The 26,079-nt window shown below is 43.5% G+C and overlaps 1 protein-coding gene across 1 annotated transcript in view; it reads left to right on the forward strand.

Annotated features, from left to right (window-relative positions):
- LOC311128300 (AP2-associated protein kinase 1-like) overlaps positions 1-21,070 on the forward strand; it is a 43,184-nt gene extending 22,114 nt beyond the window's left edge. Inside the window, exons 12-21 of the mRNA XM_084160390.1 lie at positions 353-748; positions 1,211-1,371; positions 1,486-1,715; positions 1,884-1,979; positions 2,567-2,662; positions 11,023-11,127; positions 11,366-11,467; positions 12,637-12,789; positions 13,100-13,210; positions 19,474-21,070. Of these exons, the coding sequence (XP_084016516.1) occupies positions 353-748; positions 1,211-1,371; positions 1,486-1,715; positions 1,884-1,979; positions 2,567-2,662; positions 11,023-11,127; positions 11,366-11,467; positions 12,637-12,789; positions 13,100-13,210; positions 19,474-20,252 (2,229 nt within the window). The 3' untranslated portion in view covers positions 20,253-21,070. The remainder of the gene's footprint in view (positions 1-352; positions 749-1,210; positions 1,372-1,485; positions 1,716-1,883; positions 1,980-2,566; positions 2,663-11,022; positions 11,128-11,365; positions 11,468-12,636; positions 12,790-13,099; positions 13,211-19,473) is intronic.
- Positions 21,071-26,079: the final 5,009 nt, after the last annotated feature.

The following is a 26,079-nucleotide window of genomic DNA, read 5'->3' on the forward strand; positions in this document are numbered from 1 at the left end:
CTTAGATAAGGAGATAAGTAAAGTGCAGGAAACTCTTGACCAAACAGAGAAGAAGCGAGCATTAGGGAGGAAAATGGATGAAAGACGTTGCCACACAATTAAACCCAATTACATTTTCATGAGATTACAGTTTTTACAGTCTGCTCTCTTATTATAACAAAAACACAAGCAATGGAGTAATGGGTCCTTAGATTTTAGGTAGGGAAGGCAGTTTTCCGGGATTATATGTATCATTCTGAACCCACAATAACAGCCACATGCATTCTTAGTGGCACTCTGTGTTTAAAGCAGCTTTGTCTTCGTTGTCATGGTTTGTTGACGCTGTGTGCTGTCGTCCGTCTTTGTGTGGTAGCCAGGGCAGCTGCAGCAGCAGCCAATCGCGGCAGCAGTCACCGCAGCAGGGGGAGGAGTGCAGGCCAAGACAGAGGGCCTGAGCGCCCCACAACAGGCCGTGCCTCCCGCGCTGTCCAGTCCCACCCCCCAGCAGGCCCCGTCCAGCCCAGCCCCACCTAAAGCCCCAGCACGTCGTAAGCAGGCCAGCCAGAGCCAGGCCCAGCAGCAGCCAACCGCTCAGCCCACTCCAGCCCAACCTCCGGCTGCACAGCAGCATACAGCTCAGCAGCAACCAGTTCCTCTACAACCAGTTGCCCAGCAACCAGTGGCCCAGCCAGAAGCAGCCCAGCAGCCACCTGTCCAGATCCAGTCCATCCCTGCTAAAACCAGTCAGAACACAGCTGAGACCGAGACGGTAACATACCTGCAGCCTGCAACGAGTCTGCTCCCTGAGCTGTCAGACACTCTCAAAGCCTGCTTGAAAGTAACATCAGGCCATCCATTGTTCCACCCAGCCATCCATCGTCATGGCAATGCCATCAGCCTTCATCGTTTTGCTGTCTTTTCGGTTTTGTTTGTTTGAGTGTTGTTCTCGCAGTACCTTAAAAACGAAATCCATTGTGAACGTTTGAATTATCCTCATTTCGGTGTGATAGACTTTTTTTCCCCCCTTTGTCTGTCCATTTTTCACTTTAATTGTAATTGTTTGACTTTGTTTGCCTCATTTTCTTTTGTGTTGTATGTATTTGGCATTGACAGTTATTCATTAGTGTGTGTTATTGGGTTTAGTTCTTTAAAATTAGTTTCCTTTTCTTCCCCCTATTTGTATTGTTTATATGATATTTTTATTTCTTCCTCTCTCTCTCCGTCCCTCCAGACTTCTCTTCCTGCTCTGTCCAAGACTCCGCCCCACTCTCCAAAGGCTGCAGAGCGCACCCCGAGTGACTTTACCCAGAATGCAGTCGGTGGGCTACCTGGAAGTGACTCCATCCAGCCACTGCAAGAGGCCACAGCAGAGGATGGCTTCAACCAGTTAATGTAAGATATGCGGCAACGACATCATCCCCTGAAATATCAGCCCTAATTAAATATATTTAGTTTTTAATGTGTAACAACAAGTTGACCTGTTCCGGCCTTTGTGTGTTTTTCCAGATCTGTTGGTACAATTCCACCCAATTCTACCCAGTCTCTTCAGCAGAGTGTGTGTGAACCAGCCCAGGATGGCAACTTTGCTGCCTTTGCCCCTTCCCCTGCCTCTGCCCCTGGCCCTGCCATCGGCTCCCCCAGTCAGCCCGCCTGGAACCCTTTTGGTGATGATGCCTTCTCCAATCTCAGTGTGGAGCATCTGATTAACAAAGACTTGGTTGACATACAGGCTGAAGGTAAGGCTATGTGCGCACGCGTGTGTGTGTGCGGAATTATGTGTTCATAAAAGAGATAGGAGCTAAAAGTACATTCTTATACCTCATTTCTAATATATCCTCTGGTGTAATAGTATTTCCAACCAGATAAAGCTGCATTATAAGTTACTTTGTCTTTTTCTCTATGAGACGTGTCTGAAGAGGTGGAGACGGCCCCCACAGAGGACCTGATACCTGGCCTCCTGGAGGTATCCTCCCCTGGGGAAACAGCCCCCCAACCTGCTGGTGAGACCCTTCTTATCTACATCACTCATATCTCCCTACTGTATATCTCTCAGATATTCCCATAGCTCCTTTGTTCTTCCTATAGCAATCACATCCTCCATCCTCCATTACCAACAGCTACAGTGACATACCCATATAAATCCTATAATACACTGTTCTATGTCATTCTATGGACATAAGGGAAGGGAACTCTGCTGCTACCCTACTCTCCAAACAAGGTGCATGAAATGAGGAGAAAACTGAAGTGAAGAGAAGTTGATAAATGTGCTTCTATATTCCTGCTGAGTGAATGGTCCTCTCTGTGACCTCATCAGTGGCCATCTGAACGCTAAGCTCAGCAGAAATGTATATCTGAAAGCTTTCATTAACTCTGTATGCTCAAATCCCTAGCTAGCCATTTAATGGGATGTCTTCATTGAATAACTTACCAAGAAAACACTGTCTCTTTGCCTTGCACTATCCATGCTCAATCATCTCTACTTGTAATTAGACGGAAATGGACATTGCGTGCTTTTTGTATCTATGCAGTGTTCATTAGTGTCTGTGTTGTCTTTCCCTGCTCCCCGCCTCGCTACTTACTGTACCAGTAGAGCAATCTGAAGACATCCTTGGCCTGGGTACAGGAGAGTCTTTGTTGACTGTTCTGGTCCCTTTCAGCATCCTAGAACTCTCAGACACTCCAGGTAAGGATGTGTCCATTTCTATGTGTAAAAGCACACTCCAAATCACTTATACCCACATACCAATTTTTTTTTTTTATTTAACCTTTATTTAACTAGGCAAGTCAGTTAAGATCAAATTCTTATTTACAATGACGGCCTCAGTAAAATGACTTACTGAGATGCTGCCGATTTATTGTCTAAGACCAGAATTAGGGTGCGTTCGTAAATTCACTCTGGCAATCTACTTCAAGTTCAGAGCTCTCTGGTTTGAGAGTGCCAGAGCACAGAATAATTAATGCATTTACAGTTGTTAGGACAGGTGCCAGTAAACATTGACTAAAAACATAATTAAATTGTTGCCAGTAACACAGTTACAATGAATAACCCTCTTAATAACATGAAAACAGTCTAACCAGTTCTGCTATGGCGAGTAAAATGGTCAGAGTGATCTCTCTCTCATTTGTGTCTAAAAGTAGCTAGCAAACTAGCCAATGTTCGCTTTATTAGCTTCGGTGCTTGACTGCTGTTGTGATGTCAGAATGCTCGGATCAACCCTACTCCTCGGCCAGAGTCCATTGTGCGCTCTGAATGCTTCAAGAGCAAAACGCTCTGAATTTACGAACTGACAATTTGACAGCGCTCTGAATTTAAAAATGGCCCAGAGCGCCCTCTGACACTCCACAGTTAATTTACGAACGCACCCTTAGTATCCACACACAATTAGTGTTCCTTAGTGGTCATTGCAACCTGTTCCACTTGGCGGTTATCAAAAACCTTTCAAATCCTAATATTTTCTTGATTCAGCCTAAAATGCAGACCAAAATAATGCAGCACTTCAAATTGTAACGTGGCATTTTGCTCTAAGGAAGTCAAAGTACTGCTAGTCACATTGCTAGCAATGATGTACAGTGCTCTCTCTCCCCAGTTAAAGGGGCTATAGTGGACTTGTTTTCTGTACCTTGGTCCCTGACAGTCCACTGGCTCAACTGTAAGTACATAGTGGAGAGGCAGGAGGAGAGCAGGTGTGGGTTGTGTTTTGAGATAACCTGGTGTGCAGAGTGGTCTTTAGGTGTAACCCCAGCTAGTTGACGTAGCTACTAGCTAGCGCTCTCTGTGTGACTGTTTTATTCATCTGGTGTGAAAGTAACATTTAGGGTTTTGTGGCTGTGTGAACAAACATCTCAATGTAGGAAAAGTATTCATTGTTTTGCTTTGGGAGTACTAATTCTAAATGTTAACTGGCCTGTTGGAATGTGGTGGAAAGAAAGAGTAGGCTTATAAAAACTTTTCTTCAAAGTGAGCGGTTCCTCAGCAAACAGTTTCTTTGCTCTTCTGTAGGGTGAGATTCTTTCCTCTATTTAGCTATGTTCTAATGTCTGTCTCCATCTTTTTTGTCCTAATATGTCATTCTGTTATCATCTTTGTCTTATCCATCTGTAATCAATTAATCTATCCCCAACTTATATTTTCCATTTTCTCATTCCCTTCATCTCTTTTTTGTTTAAGCCACTGGTATGTAAAAAAAACAAAACATTTTCTACTATTTTTGTTGCATTTATTTATCAACATACATAATAGATTACAAAACCCTTGAAAGCTAATGTAAAAGTCAATAGCTTAATTAAATGATTCTAAACTGTTCCAGTTCCTTAAGGCTTCTATTGATTAAAACAATATCAATGTTGATAATGTACAATAAATACCATGGCAGACAGTCTCCATGTGGGCTCTCAATCACCACTGCCTTCAATAGATCGTCACATCATTACATCTCAGCCATATCTGGCTATTTGGAGCTAGGAAACACTAGTGGCCACCCATTTGGCTCAGTTGGTGGAGCATGGCGCATGCAACGCCAGTTGGAGGTTTAATTCCCACGGGTGACCAGTACGAAAAAGTAAAAACATTTATGCCCTCACTACTGTAAATCGCTCTGGATTAGAGCGTCTCCTAAATGACTCAAATGTAAATATTAATTAATCAGCAATGTTCCTTCGTTGGCTCCCCATGAACTGCAGTGCTACCATTTACACTATACCAGGAAATGTCCCTTAACGATATGCGTGGGTTGAGTGTGGTCATAGTTGTAGTAGTTGTATAGGCCTATATGTAAGCAATTTTTATGTTGCTCTGTACATTCTCTGAAAATAGTGGGTGACGCAGGCTTGGAGGACGTGCAGCCGAGTCCATCCACGGACTGCATCTTTGGAGTAGATTAGTTCCAGAAAATGTACATGAGCATATCTACATAGGCCTATATTTCTGAAAATATACTTCCATCACATTATGTGCTGGAGCTGTACCATAATTTGCCCTCATTGAACACCCATCCTCTCACTTTCCCTATAGCCTAGCCTCATTGAACACCCATCCTCTCACATCCCCTATAGCCTAGCCTCATTGAACACCCATCCTCTCACATTCCCTATAGCCTAGCCTCATTGAACACCCATCCTCTCACATTCCCTATAGCCTAGCCTCATTGAATACCCATCCTCTCACATTCCCTATAGCCTAGCCTCCTTGAACACCCATCCTCTCACATCCCCTATAGCCTAGCCTCATTGAACACCCATCCTCTCACATTCCCTATAGCCTAGCCTCATTGAACACCCATCCTCTCACATTCCCTATAGCCTAGCCTCATTGAATACCCATCCTCTCACATTCCCTATAGCCTAGCCTCCTTGAACACCCATCCTCTCACATCCCCTATAGCCTAGCCTCATTGAACACCCATCCTCTCACATCCCCTATGGCCTAGACTCATTGAACACCCATCCTCTCAAATCCCCTATAGCCTAGACTCATTGAACACCCATCCTCTCACATTCCCTATAGCCTCATTGAACACCCATCCTCTCACATTCCCTATAGCCTAGCCTCATTGAACACCCATCCTCTCACATTCCCTATAGCCTTGCCTCATTGAACACCCATCCTCTCACATTCCCTGTAGCCTCATTGAACACCCATCCTCTCACATCCCCTATAGCCTAGACTCATTGAACACCCATCCTCTCACATTCCCTATAGCCTCATTGAACACCCGTCCTCTCACATTCCCTATAGCCTAGCCTCATTGAACACCCATCCTCTCACATTCCCTATAGCCTAGCCTCATTGAACACCCATCCTGTCACATTCCCTATAGCCTTGCCTCATTGAACATCCATCCTCTCACATTCCCTATAGCCTCATTGAACACCCGTCCTCTCACATTCCCTATAGCCTCATTGAACACCCATCCTCTCACATTCCCTATAGCCTCATTGAACACCCATCCTCTCACATCCCCTATAGCCTAGCCTCATTGAACACCCATCCTCTCACATTCCCTATAGCCTAGCCTCATTTAACACCCATCCTATCACATCCCCTATAGCCTAGCCTCATGGAACACCCATCCTCTCACATCCCCTATAGCCTAGCCTCATTGAACACCCATCCTCTCACATTCCCTATAGCCTAGCCTCATTTAACACCCATCCTATCACATCCCCTATAGCCTAGCCTCATGGAACACCCATCCTCTCACATCCCCTATAGCCTAGCCTCATTGAACACCCATCCTCTCACATTCCCTATAGCCTAGCCTCATTTAACACCCATCCTATCACATCCCCTATAGCCTAGCCTCATGGAACACCCATCCTCTCACATCCCCTATAGCCTTAAGCTCATTGAACACCCATCCTCTCACAGCCCCTTTAGCCTAGCCTCATTGAACACCCATCCTCTCACATCCCTTATAGCCTAGCCTCATTTAACACCCATCCTCTCACATTCCCTATAGCCTCATTGAACATCCATCCTCTCACATTCCCCATAGCCTCATTGAACAACCATCCTCTCACATCCCCTATAGCCTAGATCATTGAACACCCATCCTCTCACATCCCCTATAACCTAGATCATTGAACACCCATCCTCTCACATTCCCTATAGCCTCATTGAACACCCATCCTCTCACATCCCCTATAGCCTAGATCATTGAACACCCATCCTCTCACATCCCCTATAGCCTAGATCATTGAACACCCATCCTCTCACATTCCTTATAGCCTAGATCATTGAACACCCATCCTCTCACATCCCCTATAGCCTAGCCTCATTGACCACCCATCCTCTCACATTCCCTATAGCCTCATTGAACACCCATCCTCTCACATTCCCTATAGCCTAGCTTCATTGAACACCCATCTTCTTACATTCCCTATAGCCTAGCCTCATTGAACACCCATCATCTCACATCCCCTATAGCCTCATTGAACACCCATCATCTCACATCCCCTATAGCCTCATTGAACACCCATCCTCTCACATCCCCTATAGCCTAGCTCATTGAACACCCATCCTCTCACATCCCCTATAGCCTCATTGAACACCCATCCTCTCACATCCCCTATAGCCTCATTGAACACCCATCCTCTCACATTCCCTATAGCCTAGATCATTGAACACCCATCCTCTCACATCCCCTATAACCTAGATCATTGAACACCCATCCTCTCACATTCCCTATAGCCTCATTGAACACCCATCCTCTCACATCCCCTATAGCCTAGCCTCATTGAACACCCATCCTCTCACATTCCCTATAGCCTCATTGAACACCCATCCTCTCACATTCCCTATAGCCTCATTGAACACCCATCCTCTCACATCCCCTATAGCCTAGCCTCATTGAACACCCATCCTCTCACATTCCCTATAGCCTAGCCTCATTTAACACCCATCCTATCACATCCCCTATAGCCTAGCCTCATGGAACACCCATCCTCTCACATTCCCTATAGCCTAGCCTAATTTAAAACACATCCTTTCACATTCCCTATAGCCTAGCCTCATTGAACACCCATCATCTCACATCCCCTGTAGCCTCATTGAACACCCATCCTCTCACATCCCCTATATCCTAGCCTCATTGAACACCCATCCTCTCACATCCCCTATAGCCTCATTGAACACCCATCATCTCACATCCCCTGTAGCCTTCATACCCATCCTCTCACATCCCCTATATCCTAGCCTCATTGAACACTCATCCTCTCACATCCCCTATAGCCTCATTGAACACCCATCCTCTCACATCCCCTATAGCCGAGCCTCATTGAACACCCATCCTCTCACATCCCCTATAGCCTAGCCTCATTGAACACCCATCCTCTCACATTCCCTATAGCCTCATTGAACACCCATCCTCTCACATTCCCTATAGCCTCATTGAACACCCATCCTCTCACATTCCCTATAGCCTAGCCTCATTTAACACCCCTCCTATCACATCCCCTATAGCCTAGCCTCATGGAACACCCATCCTCTCACATCCCCTATAGCCTAGATCATTGAACACCCATCCTCTCACATCCCCTATAACCTAGATCATTGAACACCCATCCTCTCACATTCCCTATATCCTCATTGAACACCCATCCTCTCACATTCCCTATAGCCTCATTGAACACCCATCCTCTCACATTCCCTATAGCCTAGCCTCATTTAACACCCCTCCTATCACATCCCCTATAGCCTAGCCTCATGGAACACCCATCCTCTCACATCCCCTATAGCCTAGATCATTGAACACCCATCCTCTCACATCCCCTATAACCTAGATCATTGAACACCCATCCTCTCACATTCCCTATAGCCTCATTGAACACCCATCCTCTCACATCCCCTATAGCCTAGCCTCATTGAACACCCATCCTCTCACATTCCCTATAGCCTCATTGAACACCCATCCTCTCACATTCCCTATAGCTCATTGAACACCCATCCTCTCACATCCCCTATAGCCTAGCCTCATTGAACACCCATCCTCTCACATTCCCTATAGCCTAGCCTCATTTAACACCCATCCTATCACATCCCCTATAGCCTAGCCTCATTGAACACCCATCCTCTCACATCCCTTATAGCCTAGCCTCATTTAACACCCATCCTCTCACATTCCCTATAGCCTCATTGAACATCCATCCTCTCACATTCCCCATAGCCTCATTGAACAACCATCCTCTCACATCCCCTATAGCCTAGATCATTGAACACCCATCCTCTCACATCCCCTATAACCTAGATCATTGAACACCCATCCTCTCACATTCCCTATAGCCTCATTGAACACCCATCCTCTCACATCCCCTATAGCCTAGATCATTGAACACCCATCCTCTCACATCCCCTATAGCCTAGATCATTGAACACCCATCCTCTCACATTCCTTATAGCCTAGATCATTGAACACCCATCCTCTCACATCCCCTATAGCCTAGCCTCATTGACCACCCATCCTCTCACATTCCCTATAGCCTCATTGAACACCCATCCTCTCACATTCCCTATAGCCTAGCTTCATTGAACACCCATCTTCTTACATTCCCTATAGCCTAGCCTCATTGAACACCCATCATCTCACATCCCCTATAGCCTCATTGAACACCCATCATCTCACATCCCCTATAGCCTCATTGAACACCCATCCTCTCACATCCCCTATAGCCTCATTGAACACCCATCCTCTCACATCCCCTATAGCCTCATTGAACACCCATCCTCTCACATCCCCTATAGCCTCATTGAACACCCATCCTCTCACATTCCCTATAGCCTAGATCATTGAACACCCATCCTCTCACATCCCCTATAACCTAGATCATTGAACACCCATCCTCTCACATTCCCTATAGCCTCATTGAACACCCATCCTCTCACATCCCCTATAGCCTAGCCTCATTGAACACCCATCCTCTCACATTCCCTATAGCCTCATTGAACACCCATCCTCTCACATTCCCTATAGCCTCATTGAACACCCATCCTCTCACATCCCCTATAGCCTAGCCTCATTGAACACCCATCCTCTCACATTCCCTATAGCCTAGCCTCATTTAACACCCATCCTATCACATCCCCTATAGCCTAGCCTCATGGAACACCCATCCTCTCACATCCCCTATAGCCTAGCCTCATTGAACACCCATCCTCTCACATTCCCTATAGCCTAGCCTCATTTAACACCCATCCTATCACATCCCCTATAGCCTAGCCTCATGGAACACCCATCCTCTCACATCCCCTATAGCCTAGCCTCATTGAACACCCATCCTCTCACAGCCCCTTTAGCCTAGCCTCATTGAACACCCATCCTCTCACATCCCTTATAGCCTAGCCTCATTTAACACCCATCCTCTCACATTCCCTATAGCCTCATTGAACATCCATCCTCTCACATTCCCCATAGCCTCATTGAACAACCATCCTCTCACATCCCCTATAGCCTAGATCATTGAACACCCATCCTCTCACATCCCCTATAACCTAGATCATTGAACACCCATCCTCTCACATTCCCTATAGCCTCATTGAACACCCATCCTCTCACATCCCCTATAGCCTAGATCATTGAACACCCATCCTCTCACATCCCCTATAGCCTAGATCATTGAACACCCATCCTCTCACATTCCCTATAGCCTAGATCATTGAACACCCATCCTCTCACATCCCCTATAGCCTAGCCTCATTGACCACCCATCCTCTCACATTCCCTATAGCCTCATTGAACACCCATCCTCTCACATTCCCTATAGCCTAGCTTCATTGAACACCCATCTTCTTACATTCCCTATAGCCTATCCTCATTGAACACCCATCATCTCACATCCCCTATAGCCTCATTGAACACCCATCATCTCACATCCCCTATAGCCTCATTGAACACCCATCCTCTCACATCCCCTATAGCCTAGCTCATTGAACACCCATCCTCTCACATCCCCTATAGCCTCATTGAACACCCATCCTCTCACATCCCCTATAGCCTCATTGAACACCCATCCTCTCACATTCCCTATAGCCTAGCTTCATTGAACACCCATCTTCTCACATTCCCTATAGCCTAGCCTCATTGAACACCCATCCTTTCACATTCCCTATAGCCTAGCCTCATTGAACACCCATCATCTCACATCCCCTATAGCCTCATTGAACACCCATCCTCTCACATCCCCTATAGCCTAGGTCATTGAACACCCATCCTCTCACATCCCCTATAGCCTCATTGAACACCCATCCTCTCACATCCCCTATAGCCTCATTGAACACCCATCCTCTCACATCCCCTATAGCCTAGCTCCCTTTGCCTTTCTTCCTTCCTTTTCGTTACTTGTCCTTCACCCTCTCCTCATCTCTTTTTCTTTCTTCACCCCTTTTCTCCATCCTCACTTGCACTGCTCAATTCAATGGTGTTTGCTGTTCTGGCCATGACCATGTGAAATGCAGTACTCGCTAGGTAGAGTATTGCTGCTGCTCACATTTTCTTACTGTTTTCTCTCGTTCCATCTTTCCTTGCTCATCTTTTCTCTCTGGGCCTGTAGAGAAGCTTATTGAGGGACTGAAGTCCCCAGATACACACCTCCTGCTCCCTGACCTCCTGTCCATGGCTGATCCCTTTAGTGGAATAATGGAGGAGGCTGTCAATGGTAAAAGTATTTTCGGTCTTTCAGCCACTCCTGGATATTTCACAATTGTACACACTTTTACATTGCTCTCCAAATGTCAAGGTTTTCCATGGAATGCTCCATGGCAATGTCCTCTATCTGCCCTCTGTTTACTCTAGCTTCTTTTGTTCTCTTGTGGGTGTCCTCTTACTCGCTCCCTTTCTCTGCTTCCCTCTCGCCTTCTCTTCTTCTATGCCTCCCTCTCTCTCTACGTGTACAGTAGTGGGTCCAGCAGAGGAGTCTCTGGTGAGTCTGGACTTTCTGATCCCTGGTCTGGAAGCTCCTGTGTCCCAGTCTGAGACAGACTCTGCACTGCTTCCTGGTTAGTTTCTGTCTCACAGGCAAGACGACACACAATCTAGATGTTCCCAGAATACAATGCAACAGTGGAAGAAGATTATTTAGATCTGTGGAAACAAAAAGGTTTAGGTTGATGTTTTTACTGATAATACCACCTCCACACTGGTCTTGGGTCATTGTGTAAGGTTTATCGAGGACGGAATGAAGCCCATTGAGTACAATGACCACAGCTGATTGATATTTGGAGTGTTTGTCTATTAGTAGCCTGGTTAGTCCAGTTACAAATGTGTCATTCATAACCAATGTTCTGATTTAAAAACTGACATGAAATAAAATGGCAAATTGAAATGGAGAAATGAAAAAGCAGAGGCCCACAAACTCTGAGAAAAACAGATGACAGTGTCCTTGTACAACTAGTATTCACAGGATGAGGCAGTTTTTTGAGAATTGTGATGTTTATTATGCTGTGTGTTTCATGCAGGGCTCTGTAATTGCATCACCCGGGGCTTTGTTGAATGATTTGATGATGTAGGCTTATTACTGGACAGGGCATAGTACAATGACTCACTTACAGTTGGATACTTTGATGTGTAGTGCCTCAATTACCATACATTCTATAGCATGTAATTAATGGCCCAATGTTGCTGTTTTTATATCAATTTCAAATAATTTCTGGGTAACAATTAACTCACTGTAATAGATATCCATTAAAATGGGCAAAAATAGCTTTTTAGCAACAACAACAATTCTCAAGCAATAATTTTGCTAGGACTGTCTGTGAATCGTCTGAGTGGGGAAGGGAAAACTGAAAACTAGCTGTTATTGGCAGAGAGGTTTGGAATGCTCTTTGTTATGGTGATGTCACCATGGAAAGCCGAAACTCCCGCCCATGCAAACCTGCTGATTAGAAGGTCCTATGTAGATTGTATTCAACCAGCAACTATCAGGAATAACACTGATCAAATGTTCTCACACTTTTACAGTGTTAGTTTCATCAGCTGTTGTACAATATGATTAAAAAAAACACAGGAAAAACATAATTTTGACTGCACTGGGCCTTTAATAAGTGCTGCTAGGAACATGTGGAGTATTTTTCATATTTTGTTCTATACAGTGATTCATTTAATTGGCCATATCCTATTACCTCGTCTAACTCTCGCCCCCTCTGCTCCTCTGCCCTCCCTCCCCCAGACCCCCTGCTTGGTGAAGACTCTCTGCTGGGCTGCTCTCTCATCTCTCCCCCCTCTGGAGCCTCTCTCTCCTCTGCTCCCGCTTCCGCTTGCACTGGGTCTGTTCTGGATGAGTTTGACCTGGTATCTGCGGGTTGCACCCAGCTTCTGGCAGGTAAGGCACACCCACAAGCCTGAACTGTGCAACTTAGGCCTACAATTGGAGAAGCGGGAGCGCTGCCATTTACACTTGATGTGTCCCGTAGGAACACCTGATTAGGTTATCCCTGTTAAGAGTTTAGCGCTAGTCACAACTACGCTAGTAGGCTCTACTGACTTGCGTTCTAACTCTAAACCTCTGTAGCTGTGTGGCACACTGCCTCCTATTCCTCCTTTATCTGTCTCACTTTCTGCCATTTCTTATTCCTCCTTATTCCTCTCCCAAACACCTTAACCTCTCCTTTCTCTGGCTTCCTCCTCTGCAGACTCCTCTGATCTCCTGATCTCAGGCTTTGAGCCTGCGCCCAGTGCAGAGACGGGCAACGAGGATGAGTTTGACCCCATCCCTGTCATGGGCTCCAAAAACTCCTCTCAAGGTAAGGACGGCGGGGTGTTCAAGGCAGCCTTCACACAGAGGCAGGGCCAGGAGTAAGGACAGAGAGTGGGTTTGTGGGCCTTGTCCCACACTCTGAGATGATGATGTCATACTGTTCCTCAACCATGGTCAGATGAATTCTGGGATTGATTCCAGTCAGTGTCCTCAGTAGTGTAATTGAACCTTGCTCCCTTTCCCCTCTTAGATTAATCTGAGTAGCCATTCTCCCTGTGTGTAGTTATTCCTTCTTCTAACGACGCTCATAGATTGTATTTGGAGAGCAATTCCGCTTACTTCCTGTCTTTCTCTCTGTCTTCTGTAACCGCATCTTCTCTCCCTCATTTCCCTGGCTTCTCTGTCTGTTCTTTATTCCTTCCCTCCCCTGCTTTCTCCCCCTGTTCTTCCTCCCCCTGCTTCGCCCTGGCCCAACCCCCCTGCCCCCTCGTCTCTGTCCGGCCAGTTTCAGGAGGCCACTCTCGCAGTAACAGTGGCAGCTCTGAGTCCAGCCTGCCCAGCCTGGCTCGCTCCCTGCTCATGGTGGACCAGCTCATCGACCTGTAGAGGGCGCTGGGGAGCCGGGACACTAAATAGAGAGAGAATGGGGGGATGAGGGGTTTGAGGTAGAAGTAGTGATGGTCGAGAGGAGAGTAGACCCCACCATTAATCGTTACACCCCCGTTCCACTATTCATTTCCGTGACGAACGCTTGTTCCATGTGAGCTCCACCTGTGATTCCAAACACATTGGGCCATTGTCCTGTTCGTGTTTGTCCAATGCCTCTGGTATTGATTCCCATCATGTCCACCACTTTTCTTCTTCTGCCCTCTCATTTCATTTATATTCTCTTGCCCTTCTGCGGTCATCATGGCAAACGAGGTCACGGCACGCTGCTTCTACCTTTTAACGTTCATGGCACACCAACTTCTTCTAACTTTTGCATTCATGTCACATTAACTTCATCCAAGAGTTCTTCTTTCTGTAGACCAGGGCCAAATGTTTCACCATGTTTCCTTCCTATCTCTGGTATGTCTATTAGCAGTGGCCAGTCACACCACATTGTGTCCTATAAGGAACCAGAGAACTCCACTCTTGTTGTTTAGTAGTTGTTGGCTAGTTGTTATGCTGCGCAAGTAGTGTTGTCTCCTTTCTCCAGTGTTATATTTCACTTGGATTATCATTTGCGCACATTCGGTAACACCAATATCACACCATTGATTTATTGTACACATTTAGAGGTATATTGTATACACTTGAAAAAATGTTTGTCTATCTGCCTATTTAATTATCCAACTTTCAGTGGCTGTGTTGTCAGGGCTTGTGTTTTAGCCCTTAGTATGAGGTATCATAGCTTGTAGGTGGGATGTCATATCTAAAATGACTGAACAGTCCACCAGCTGTTCCCGAGGTTGAGCCTTCCTTATCTGTGGATATTAGCTAATAAGTTCTTCAAAAAGCGAATAAGTTCGCACCAACATAAGACTTTAAGCCTACAATAACAGAAATGTTGAGCTAACATTCCCAAAAGAAGCTAAAATGTGCAAACATGAGATTGGCTAGTGAGTCAGCTGCACATTGACAACATTGATGCTTTTCTAAAGCATTTATTTGCTTGTTTTTCTTTTCTTGACTACATGTATACAGACAGTCAATATCATCCCTTTCATTTCAGCCTGTATGTGCCCACGCAATCATTCCATTCCCTTCAAACATGATTCCCACAAAACTTCCATTCCTACTTGTACATAGATCCTATATCATAGTCATTTATTGTCCCTACATAATGTAAATGTATGTATATCTGCAATACCCACGGACTCTGATCCAGTGATCATATGTTTGGTTCCTCATAAAGTAATTGTTAAAATGTGCTCTCTTCCTCATGTCATCATAGCTTACATTGTGAAAAAAATATATAGAAAAGTTTATTTCATATATAGCTAATGTTAAATGTGAGTATGAATAGTGTTAGAGAATGAATGTATGAAATGAATATCAGTCTATAAATAAAGATGGATATATATAAATATAATTCTTAAGATTACTATTATAGAAGAATACATTATATGTTTTTCCTTTTTGTGCAGCTGTGTTTGAGAATCTTTTTCTCACCATATTTGTCCCCAGATTACTATTGTGACATTAGCAAAACATACAGTTATGACAATCTTAGCTTTGATCTGTTGAGGGTTGGGTAGGATTTCTCCAAGTAGCATCTGTTTACTTGCCTTCACCTACGGAGGGTTGTATTGTAGACAAACTAGTTTGTTGTGCAATGGGACCACTACACAGGGAACTTTACCATGTCTTATACTGTACCATACTTACTCACGCTGTACAAAGGCAGAACTACAGTCTTCGCTGCAATAGTGCTACGAGTCCATGTTTTCGCCGCACAGATTTTACATGATCAAAAAGATGCATATCGAAGCATGACCGTGTTGTTGAATGTTCTGGTGTGTTGGTAGACAGTGTTATCATTGGTGTGTGTGTGTGTGTGGGTGTGGACATACAGTAATGGAACTCCTAGCCAGTCTGAGTCGTTGGATGTGATGTGGTTGTGTTGTTTGAACTCGCTGCAAAAACAGTGACGTCAACAGTGGTGTTGGTGTTGACTTCGTCATATTGAAAAGCACAGGCCGTCTTGAATTGCGCTGAGTCACTCTGTTGCCTATAGAGGAAGCAAGCCACTGTATCTGAGAGTAGAGCATCACTGGAGTCAGTGATCTGATCGAATATGGTGAACGGAAATAAATAATTACTCGTCATATCATGTTGTCACTGTACTGTAAAGTGTGTAATGAAGTGGTTTTGTATCAGACAGAGGGGCAAGCCCTACACAGGACTCAACGCTACCACCACATACACGTCAAGATAGGACTGCTCCCTATGCTGTTGGGTATTTAAGGAATTGCAGCTAATTGCTCTACTACAGTATTCGAAACAAGGCATGCCAAGCAACAACACTTACTGACAATATTTTGAAATCCAATGTTGTGTCCCATCTATCTCAGGCTTTTGTAGACATGTGCAACCAATGGAAGGCTGAAGTTCGCATCTTATCCCCCCTCCTCACACAACTGTTCAGTCTAGTCATCTGCAGATAGATACTCATGTGGCTATTGACCTATGCAATCCTTGCTTCTTCCCGTAGACACCACTGTGCTGTTGTAAAGGTCTTGCCCTCCAAGTAGTTAAACGTGTGTTGTTGTGAAAAACAGAGAACCTTCATGTTACCCTGTTGTTTTTGCCAAAATTGAAAAAGCTGTTTATGATGACCATTGTTCTCCTGAATGTTCTGGATCCCTGTCCATCTCTATGACACCCAATCCTGCGTCAGAGCTGTGATTTCTGTGTGCACCTTCTATTTTTGTGAGATAACTAAAGAATTACAAAGAAAGGGATGTCGAATAAATATATACATGTGAATGTACTGTTGTGTGGAGTATTGATTGAGTGACTGAAGGGGGTTGATTGCTGAGAATTTGATGCCCTCACAGTGGCAGTCATGCGGGTAACATAATGGATTGGCAGAGATTGATTCAGAGGGAGAAGAGCGACACATTTTAACTAACTGTTGTCTTTAAAACACACGCTTCTACTCAAGTACAATCAATTCAATCATGTACTGCAAATGAATCACTTATTTTCATCTTATTTCCACATGCACAGCGGTTCAATTACTCATGTTTGGGAGATGACATTCAGAGTGGATTTCATAGTTTCTTGTTTAAGAAAATATGATGGAAAACATGTATTCCTAACCCTTGCTTTGAATACATTCACACACTTTGAATTTTGATAGGGATAACTCATATACAAGAACTGACACACAAATACTTATTCCCATGGTGGCCCTCATGTCATATTAACTATTTAAATTGGGGTTAACCCCATTAACCCTCCGCTTCTGGAACTGCAAGCTAACACTGCTCTCTGTCTGCTCCCTGTCTGCACAGGTAAGACTGCCTCTGTGGAACTGCATGCCTGCCTGCTTGCCCCTCTGTCTCCCCCTTACTCTAGCCCAATAGGTTTCTTTTATATCCTACTATTAAAGAGAGGCACCATCAATACAATTACTATTATCATGGAAAATTGCATACAGAACATACTCTTTGGATGATTGTATTATTTTCCTTCCATCTGTTTTTCATTTTGTTGCTTTACAAAACATGCTTTGATCAGTTGTCACTGAGTTCAATGTGACTATAGTTTTTTTCATCCTGTTCCTATTTTTATCTGATTGTATAACTCTTGTTTATCATGTCTTGTTTTTATTTATTTTCATTTCATATAAATAAATAATTTCAAGTAGGTTATGTTGTAAATATCATACTCTAGCCCAGGGGTGTCAAACTCATTTTGCCCCAGGGGTCGCATTCAGTCTTCAACAAGGTCTGGAGGGCCGCACTGAAAATGTGTTATATTTCCTCGGCGTCAACATTTGCAGAAAATAGTTCCATATCCATCGTTTTTGGAATTTTCTATGCTTCCTGACTGTCAAGCTTTCATTTTGGTGATTTTATTAGTGAGCTGGACACGGTCAAGTCACACGCCTTGACTTTTTCCATATTTTGTTGTCTTACAAAGTGGGATTAAAATGGATTTGTAATTTTTTGTCAACGATCTAAACACAATAATCTGTCTTGTCAAAGTGGAAGAATCTTTTGGTTGTTGATCATTGCTACACAGCCATTTTCAAGGGTTGCCCTAGATTTTCAAGCTGATTTAAATCAAAACTGTAACTAGGCCACTTAAGAACAATTAATGTCACCATGGTAAGCAACTCCAGTGTATATTTGGCCTCGTGTTTTAGGTTATTGTCTTGCTGAAAGGTGACTTTATCTTCCCTAGGATTTTGCCTGTGCTTAGCTCTATTATGTTTTTGTCCCCCCCCCCCCCCAAAAAAAAAAAACTCCCAAGTCCTTGCCGATGACAAGCATACCCATAACATGATGCAGCCACCACCATGCTTGAAAATATGAAGAGCGTTACTCAGTGATGTGTTGGATATTCCCCAAACATAACGCTTTGTATTCAGGACAAAAACATATATTTCTTTGCCACATTTTTTGCAGTATTACTTTAGTACCAAACAGGATACATGTTTTGGTATATTTTTCTTCTGTACAGGCTTCCTTATATCATTCTGTCATTTAGGTTAGTATTGTGAAGTAACTACAATGTTGTTGATCCATCCTTAGTTTTCTCCTTTCACAACCATTAAACTCTGTAACTGTTTTAAAATCACCATTCGCCTCATGCTGAAATCCCTGAGTAATTTCCTTCCTCTCCGGCAACTGAGTTAGGAAGGACGCCTGTATCTTTGTAGTGACTGGGTGTATTGATACACCACCAAAGTGTAATTAATAACTTCACCATACTCCAAGGGATATTCAGTATCTTCTTTATTTTTACCCATCTATCAAAAGGTGCCCTTCTTTGCGAGGCATTGGAAAACCTCCCTGGTCTTTGTTGTTGAATCTGTGCTTGAAATTCACTACTCGACTGAGGTACCTTACAGTTAACTGTATGTGTGGGGTACAGAGATGGAGTAGTCATTCAAAGATCATATTAACCACTATTATTCCACAACATCTTTACTCCTGAACTTATTTAGGCTTGCCATAACAAAGGGGTTGAATACTTATTGGCTCAAGATATTTCAGCTTTTCATTTTTAATTAATTTGTCAAAATGTCTAAAAACAAAATTCCACTGACATTATGGGATATTGTGTGTAGATCAGTGACACAAAATCAAAATGTTATCCATTTTAAATTCAGGCTGTAACACAATAAAATGTGGAAAAAGGAAAGTGGTGTGAATACTTTCCATTATGAAATTTACACTGTTTCGATTTGGTTTTACACCTTTTTAAAGTATATTGAGTTCATTCCCTGCCCAATTGTATCTTATCTATTAGAGCTTGCTAGTTCTCAGAAAAGGATTACCCAACTCCCCTGTTCTCACACTACTTTTCCAAGCGGCATGGGCAGCTTCAGATTGCTCTCCTGTCTGATTGTGTTTCAGACTTACCATTCAGAAATTGAATTGAAACATTTTCATCTTCAGTGCCGACTACAGAAGTAACTAGTGTATGTGGATGGAATGTCTGTCATGTTTAGACTATGATTTTCCATCACATTCTGTGCACACCATAACAAAACTAGTCATTACAGTGTGCAATAAACTTTAATGTTAATTGTCTTGACTATCCTGGTTTAAAAGGCCTGTCAGTCTGACTGTTGTCCTCTGTACCCTACAGACCTGCAGAGGGAACCTAGCAGCTATGAGACTCTACCAGGTTCCTCCAGGACTGACCGCTCTGGACTGGCTGTTGAAGAGGAGCACAGACAGAGACTTCCCTTTGCCCACAGCAGCACCATTCCCCCCTCACTGTATCCAGATGAGACAAACTCCCACCTGTTGTCTTCTAATTCCTCTGACCAGCCAGTCAAGCCTGGCCAGCAGCAGTCCCAGTGCCTCTCACCTCATACACAGCAGCACCCAGTCCCCTCCCCTGATATCTTCCTGCAGGCCCCTTTCAGGATCGCAGGGAAAGAAGGGAGAGATGTGTTTACTAACTCCCCTTTTCCTCTGGCCCACAAGCCTGCTCTGCCATCCGATCCTTTCCTCCAGGCACCCTTTGGGAAGAGGAATGAAATAGCTGGGGCTGCTGTCATTGTCTCCCACCCTCCACAGCCCAACAAACAGCCCCCCTGCCAGGTCCAGGTCCAGCCAAACACCCACCATCCCCAGAGCCTTTTACATCCCAGTGTCCAGGGGAAGGCCCTGTTCACACCTGTTGCTGCCCCTCAGCCCCTCATCCGGCAGGCCCAGCCCAGGTACTCCTGGTGCTCGGAGGTCCCCCTGCCCCAGCAGCCTGTCGCAGCCCACCGCGTGGTCTCCAGTGTGGGGCAGCAGGCTGCTGTGGGCTCGGTGGCTGTGGGCCCGCTGCACTCCTGGACCATTGGAGGCAGAGCTATAGTTGATCCATTCCTCAGGGCCCCCTTCCACCCCAGATGCCAACAGGGAAAGCCTTGATATCTGGACCTCACCCAATACCAAATCTGGCCCCTCGCCAAATGCCAAAGCTGGCCTCCATCTAGTGCCTGCACCTAGGGAGGGAGCTTATCAGCGGAAGCCTGTCCCAGGCCAGCCCTGCTATTTCCCCCTGTGGAGGGCATAACCCAGTACCAGCAGCCCTTTTGTAAGTGTGCAATCTAGATTACTCTGGCTCCCTCTGTTGAGGATGTGATAGGTAGACTGACTGTTTTTCTGTACAATTGCAGTATTAATGATGACTCGCTCCATCTTGCCCACATTCAACTTGTTTTTTTACACCCTCGTTCTACCTCAGCTTTCTGATTCGCCTTCAGATGAAGCACTCTGGTAGATTGCAGCACTTCATTTGCAATTCATGATTATTTCCAGGACATTGAACTGCTAAAACTATATTGAAAATAAAGATTTTCCAGGATCCTTTCACTCTAAAAGTACTAATGCCAATCTACATTTTCTGAATTTGAGAAGTCTCCCGTGTAAAAGGAAAAGAAGAACTAGGGATAGTGTTTTATTTGTTGAATGGTTTGTGTTTGTATACTTACTGTATATAATTTTTTGTTAGATATTGTTTTCAACACCATGTTAATAATATACTAATGTCGTGTAAATGACATTGCTTTTATATGGTTAGACTTGATATACTATTGTAGTACTAAATTACATCAGTTGAGTATTTGCCTGATGAGCTGGTGACATTTGACTGTGTCAAACGTGTACACTACCGTTCAAAAGTTTGGGGTCACTTAGAAATGTACTTGTTTTCGAAAGAAAAGCAATTTATTTGTCCATTTTAAAATAACATCAAATTGATCAGAAATACAGTGTAGACATTGTTAATGTTGTAAATGGCTATTGTAGCTGGAAACAGCATATTTCTTAAGGGAATATCTACATAGGCGTACAGAGGCCCATTATCAGCAACCATCAGTCCTGTGTTCCAATGGCACGTTGTGTTTGCTAATCCAAGTTTATCATTTTAAAAGGCTAATTGATCATTAGAAAACCCTTATGCAATTATGTTAGCCACAGCTGAAAACTGTTGTGCTGATTAAAGAAGCAATACAACTGGCCTTCTTGAGACTAGTTGAGTATCTGGAGCATCAGCAATTGTGGGTTCGATTACAGGCTCAAAAATGGCTAGAAACAAAGAACACGACTGATGGTTGCTGATAATGGGCCTCTGTACGCCTATGTAGATATTCCATTAAAAAATCAGCCGTTTCCAGCTACAATAGCCATTTACACCATGAACAATGTCTACACTGTATTTCTGATCAATTTGATGTTATTTTAATGGACAAAAAAAAGAACGGTAGTGTATATATATTCTACTTCTATTACTCCATATTATTTAACCGTTGTTTTACCCAGTTTCCTTCTTCACAGGTCAACATAGGTCTTTAAATGTTTTATAAAAATACCTGTTGTCAAAAGCAAGAGGACTTTGAAAGGCTTATCTTAAAGGATACTTTGCTTTGGTCCATAACCATAGCAGCAGTCTCTATGCATCAAAATGCACTCTAACATACAGTAATGTTATATGGAGCCCAACAGACAGCAGCTTGACACTGAGTATACCAAACATTAGGAACACCTTCTTAATGTTGAGTTGCACCCCCCCCTCCCCCCTTTGCCCTCAGAACAGCCTCAATTCGTTGGGCCATGGACTCTACAAGATGTTGAAAGTGTTCCACAGGGATGCTGGCCAATGTTCCTTCTAAGCTGCGCGCGGGCACGCAGCTCCATGGGACTGCCACACATAAGAAATATCAGCGCGCGCAGAGGCACGAGATTTAACTTCACGCAACTTTCTAGTTTTCCCTGTTAGTTAACACTATCAACGTTTCCTCTTACTGTGGGAATTGTGATCGCATCAACACAATATTAGCAACTTTCAATGCAATATACCGAAACAAGACGAACTATGCAAGACTTAGTATGCAAAACTAACTTTACAAGCGATTTTGTTGTAGGCAGAACGCATCAGAGTAGGATTCTATTACATTGACAGGCACGACTCAGGACTGTACTCTACACAGACCGGTGCGCCATAACCAATCAGAGCTGCAGTAGGCCTATATGCAAATAGACCATTGCCATATATGGGTCTGTGCCATTCCTTTGAACTGGACTGTTTTTACAGCATCAGCGGTCATGGGTAGATGCGCTTGTTTTGAGATCAAAGCGAGAGCTACATGAAGCGACGTGTGCACATTGGTACATTTGTTCATATCCTTTGCTAGTTAGTGAGTTATTAGCCCAGTTATAGATCATTTGTAGTCAGCAATGGGGGAGTGATTGCTTCCTACAAGAGCACAAAACGTGTGCATTTCTAGGCATCTTTGAAAAGTCAGGTAAAGAGCTTTTTTTTTGTCTAAAAGGGGCAGTGTTGTATTTTGAGAAAGGCTTGAATAAGCTAAGTAGCCAATAGGCAAAGGGTAGCATAATTTGTCTGATTCTCTGTAATAATGCTATGGGAATAATACATTTTATTTTGTAAAGTGGTTACTTGCATCAAACACAACATTTTCAGTCACCACCTTGTCTCAAGGACAAGTGTGTAAACAGGTTAACGTCAAGCCCTTTGTGTTTTTTTTCAAATGTTTCATGGAATGTAGGCCTACATTGAACACCACACATTGGCTGCGACTGTATGCTGAATGATAGAACAGCTATTTCCATGTTAAAATGTTATGGGATGCATTTGCTCCATTGTTTTTGATGGTATACCACTCTGGTAGGCCTACATTATGATCAAATAGCCACAGTAGCCTACTTGACCACTGTTAAAACTAACTTAAAGCGGGTATAGCCTCAGTGTTCATAGTAAACGCGCGCCGGAAGTTGCACAGAATTTTCACAATGTTGAAGTTTGCACTCAGCAGACCTGAAATTTGCTCAATTATGATAAAAATTTTTTGGGAACATTGATGCTGGCCCAAGTTGACTCCAATGCTTCCCACAGTTGTCAAGTTGGCTGGATGTCCATTGGGTGGTGGACCATTCTTGATACATATGGGAGACTGTTGAGCGTGAAAAACCCAGCAGCGTTGCAGTTCTTGACACAAACCGGTGCACCTGACACCTACCATACCCCGTTCAAAGGCACAAAAAAAGTTTCTTGCCCATTCACCCTCACACACATACACAATCCATGTCACAATTGTCTCAAGGCTTAAAAGTCCTTCTTTAACCTATCTCCTCCCCTTCATCTACACTGATTTGAAGTGGATTTAACAAGTGACATCAATAAGGGATCATAGCTTTCATCTGGATTCACCTGGTCAGTCTGTGTCATGGAAAGAGCAGGTGTTCCTAATGTTTTGTACACTCAGTGTATATTGTTCGCCAATTTCCCTTTAATGCATAATAACGTAGTTAAAGAAATTATTCTCAAACCTTGTCACCCTACAGACCATAGGAAAAGCATCTCAATGTACCACCCAAAGACAAAACATTTAATAAAATGGCACATAATATTGATGAAGTAAATGAAAGACTTCCTTGTTGAGCCTTACATTACACTTCAGATTAGGAACCTCTGACCTATCATTTTCAAAATGTTCCACATCGGATTAATACTGTATGGATGGCGCATGCTGTCATACATTTTCTCTCACTCTGTATGTGTCATTTTGGAGGAATGCTGTACGAATTTTTAATACGCTGTCATGTTATCTCTCACTTTGTATGTGTCATTTTGGAGGAATGCTGTAAGGATTTAATATGCTGTCATGTTATCTCTCTGTATGTGTCATTTTGGAGGAGTGCTGTACGAATTTAATACGCTGTCATGTTATCTCTCTCACTCTGTATGTGTCATTTTGGACGAATGCTGTACGGATTTAATACGCTATCCTGTTTTCTCTCACTCTATGTGTCTCTATTCCTGGTATTGATCTATGGAGTCCATTCATAGGAAGGGGGTGTTGAGGACAGCACAGCAGTCTGATGCTCTCACCTGTGATTTACTGTTCAACAACACCCTCACTGGTCAATGCTTTGTTAACAACCACACTGTGCTGTAAACAGAATGAAGGATTTTTCATGAAATGATGTAGTAGGCCTATAATGGAGGTTTATTTTTATTCAGTCACTTTACATGTCTACCAATCTGATTAAACATTCATGTTAACAATATGCTTATTTAGACATTTGTAATTGTACTCACTGTCAAGTGGAATTCTTATCACTAATGACTCAATTGTTTGGATCATTGTTTGGATCCCAGAGTGAACGGTCAGAAGGGTATTTTACCAAATGTAGTCCGAATACAACATAGAAGTGAAGAGTCTTATCTTTGATTGCGCCAGTGTGTGCAAGCATGTTCTCACCATTTAGGAGATTGCATCAGGAATAGCGGTAGTAGAGTGATCTTACCTGTCTGTCACACAGAAGGAGTTGATCCAGGGGCAGGCCACAAGAGGCTCAGTGCTCCCTCGAGTGTGTCTGCCTGGTGCCTAACCTTCTCTGCCAGGGCTCTCTGGCATCATGGTTGGCCTTTGCTTTTACTGCCTCCAACCCCTCTGCCACCAAGTTGAGCTAGTTGCCGTTGGCTCTGTGATGTGCCACAGGCATGCCTATATGAGGTCACTCCCCACAGGATTGTGGCTTTGTGTGCTTCTGTGTCATTCTATAATAGCTCCATTAACCCATTTAATCCCATCGGTCACAATAGTGGAAAACATGTTTGTACTTTACAGGCTCTAGAGAAGTTAAAGTTGTACTTATCAAAAGTAAGTCCTATATTATGCATTATTAATGTGTCTAGTATGATTCAGAGAAGATTCATATGATTTCTCAAAATGGTCACAAGACCACAAGCATTCATTTCCAAGGTGTATTTTAACAGAAACATTTGGCACCAGAAGTCAGTATTCAGTTGCTTAAAAAACAAATACATTGTTGAAATGTTCAAATATTGTCTTTGTAAATATAATGTTAACATATGTGCCTTCATTTTCGATACATTGCGTCCTTGATACTCGTGGTCACATTTGTGACCAATGGGAAATACAGTGGCTCTAACTTCATAGCAGATTATTTATTTTTTCAGTAGGTTGAAGTTGAGTTGGGTAATGGATATACTTGATCAAGATGATCTTACAGATGATTTTACCATTATCCATTAGCCTTTACATATGTTTAAGTCAATTATTTTGACTAACATTTCTCATATAGCTGAGGTGCATGGGGTAGACCTGGTTTACAGTTTGAGTATTCAGGCTTAGGCTAGGCTTGGTTGACTAATTGGGCTCAAGCACAGGTGCAGACTTTGTAGGTACAGTGTGTAATTTGGAGCTGAAGTACAGGTATAGAGTTGGTTTGTATGAAAATTGGGTCTGAAATGCAGAATTACACCTATTTTTATGAAAATTGGGGCTGACATGTAGCAGTAGACCTGTTTTATTGGGTTAGACACCTGGTCTGTAAGAATATTGGGGCTGAAATACAAGTGTAGAACTGGTTTGTATGAATGTTGAGGCTTGGGCACTGGGGTAGACCAGTTTTATATGAATATGCCCATGGATTTTTTAGTATTTTTTAGTATTTTATTAGGATCCCCATTAGCTTTTGCAAAAGCAGCAGCTACTCTTCCTGGGGTCCACACAAAACATGAAACATGAATAGACAAGAACAGCTCAAGGACAGAATGTTTAAAAAAAAAGGCATACGTAGCCTACATATCAATACATACACACAAACTATCTAGGTCAAATAGGGGGGAGGGGTTGTGCCATGAGGTGTTGCTTTATCTGTTTTTTTAAACCAGGTTTGCTATTTATTTCGAGCAATATGAGATAGA

This window comes from Coregonus lavaretus (assembly GCF_964263955.1).
Source record: "Coregonus lavaretus genome assembly, chromosome: 4".
NCBI lineage: Eukaryota > Metazoa > Chordata > Actinopteri > Salmoniformes > Salmonidae > Coregonus > Coregonus lavaretus.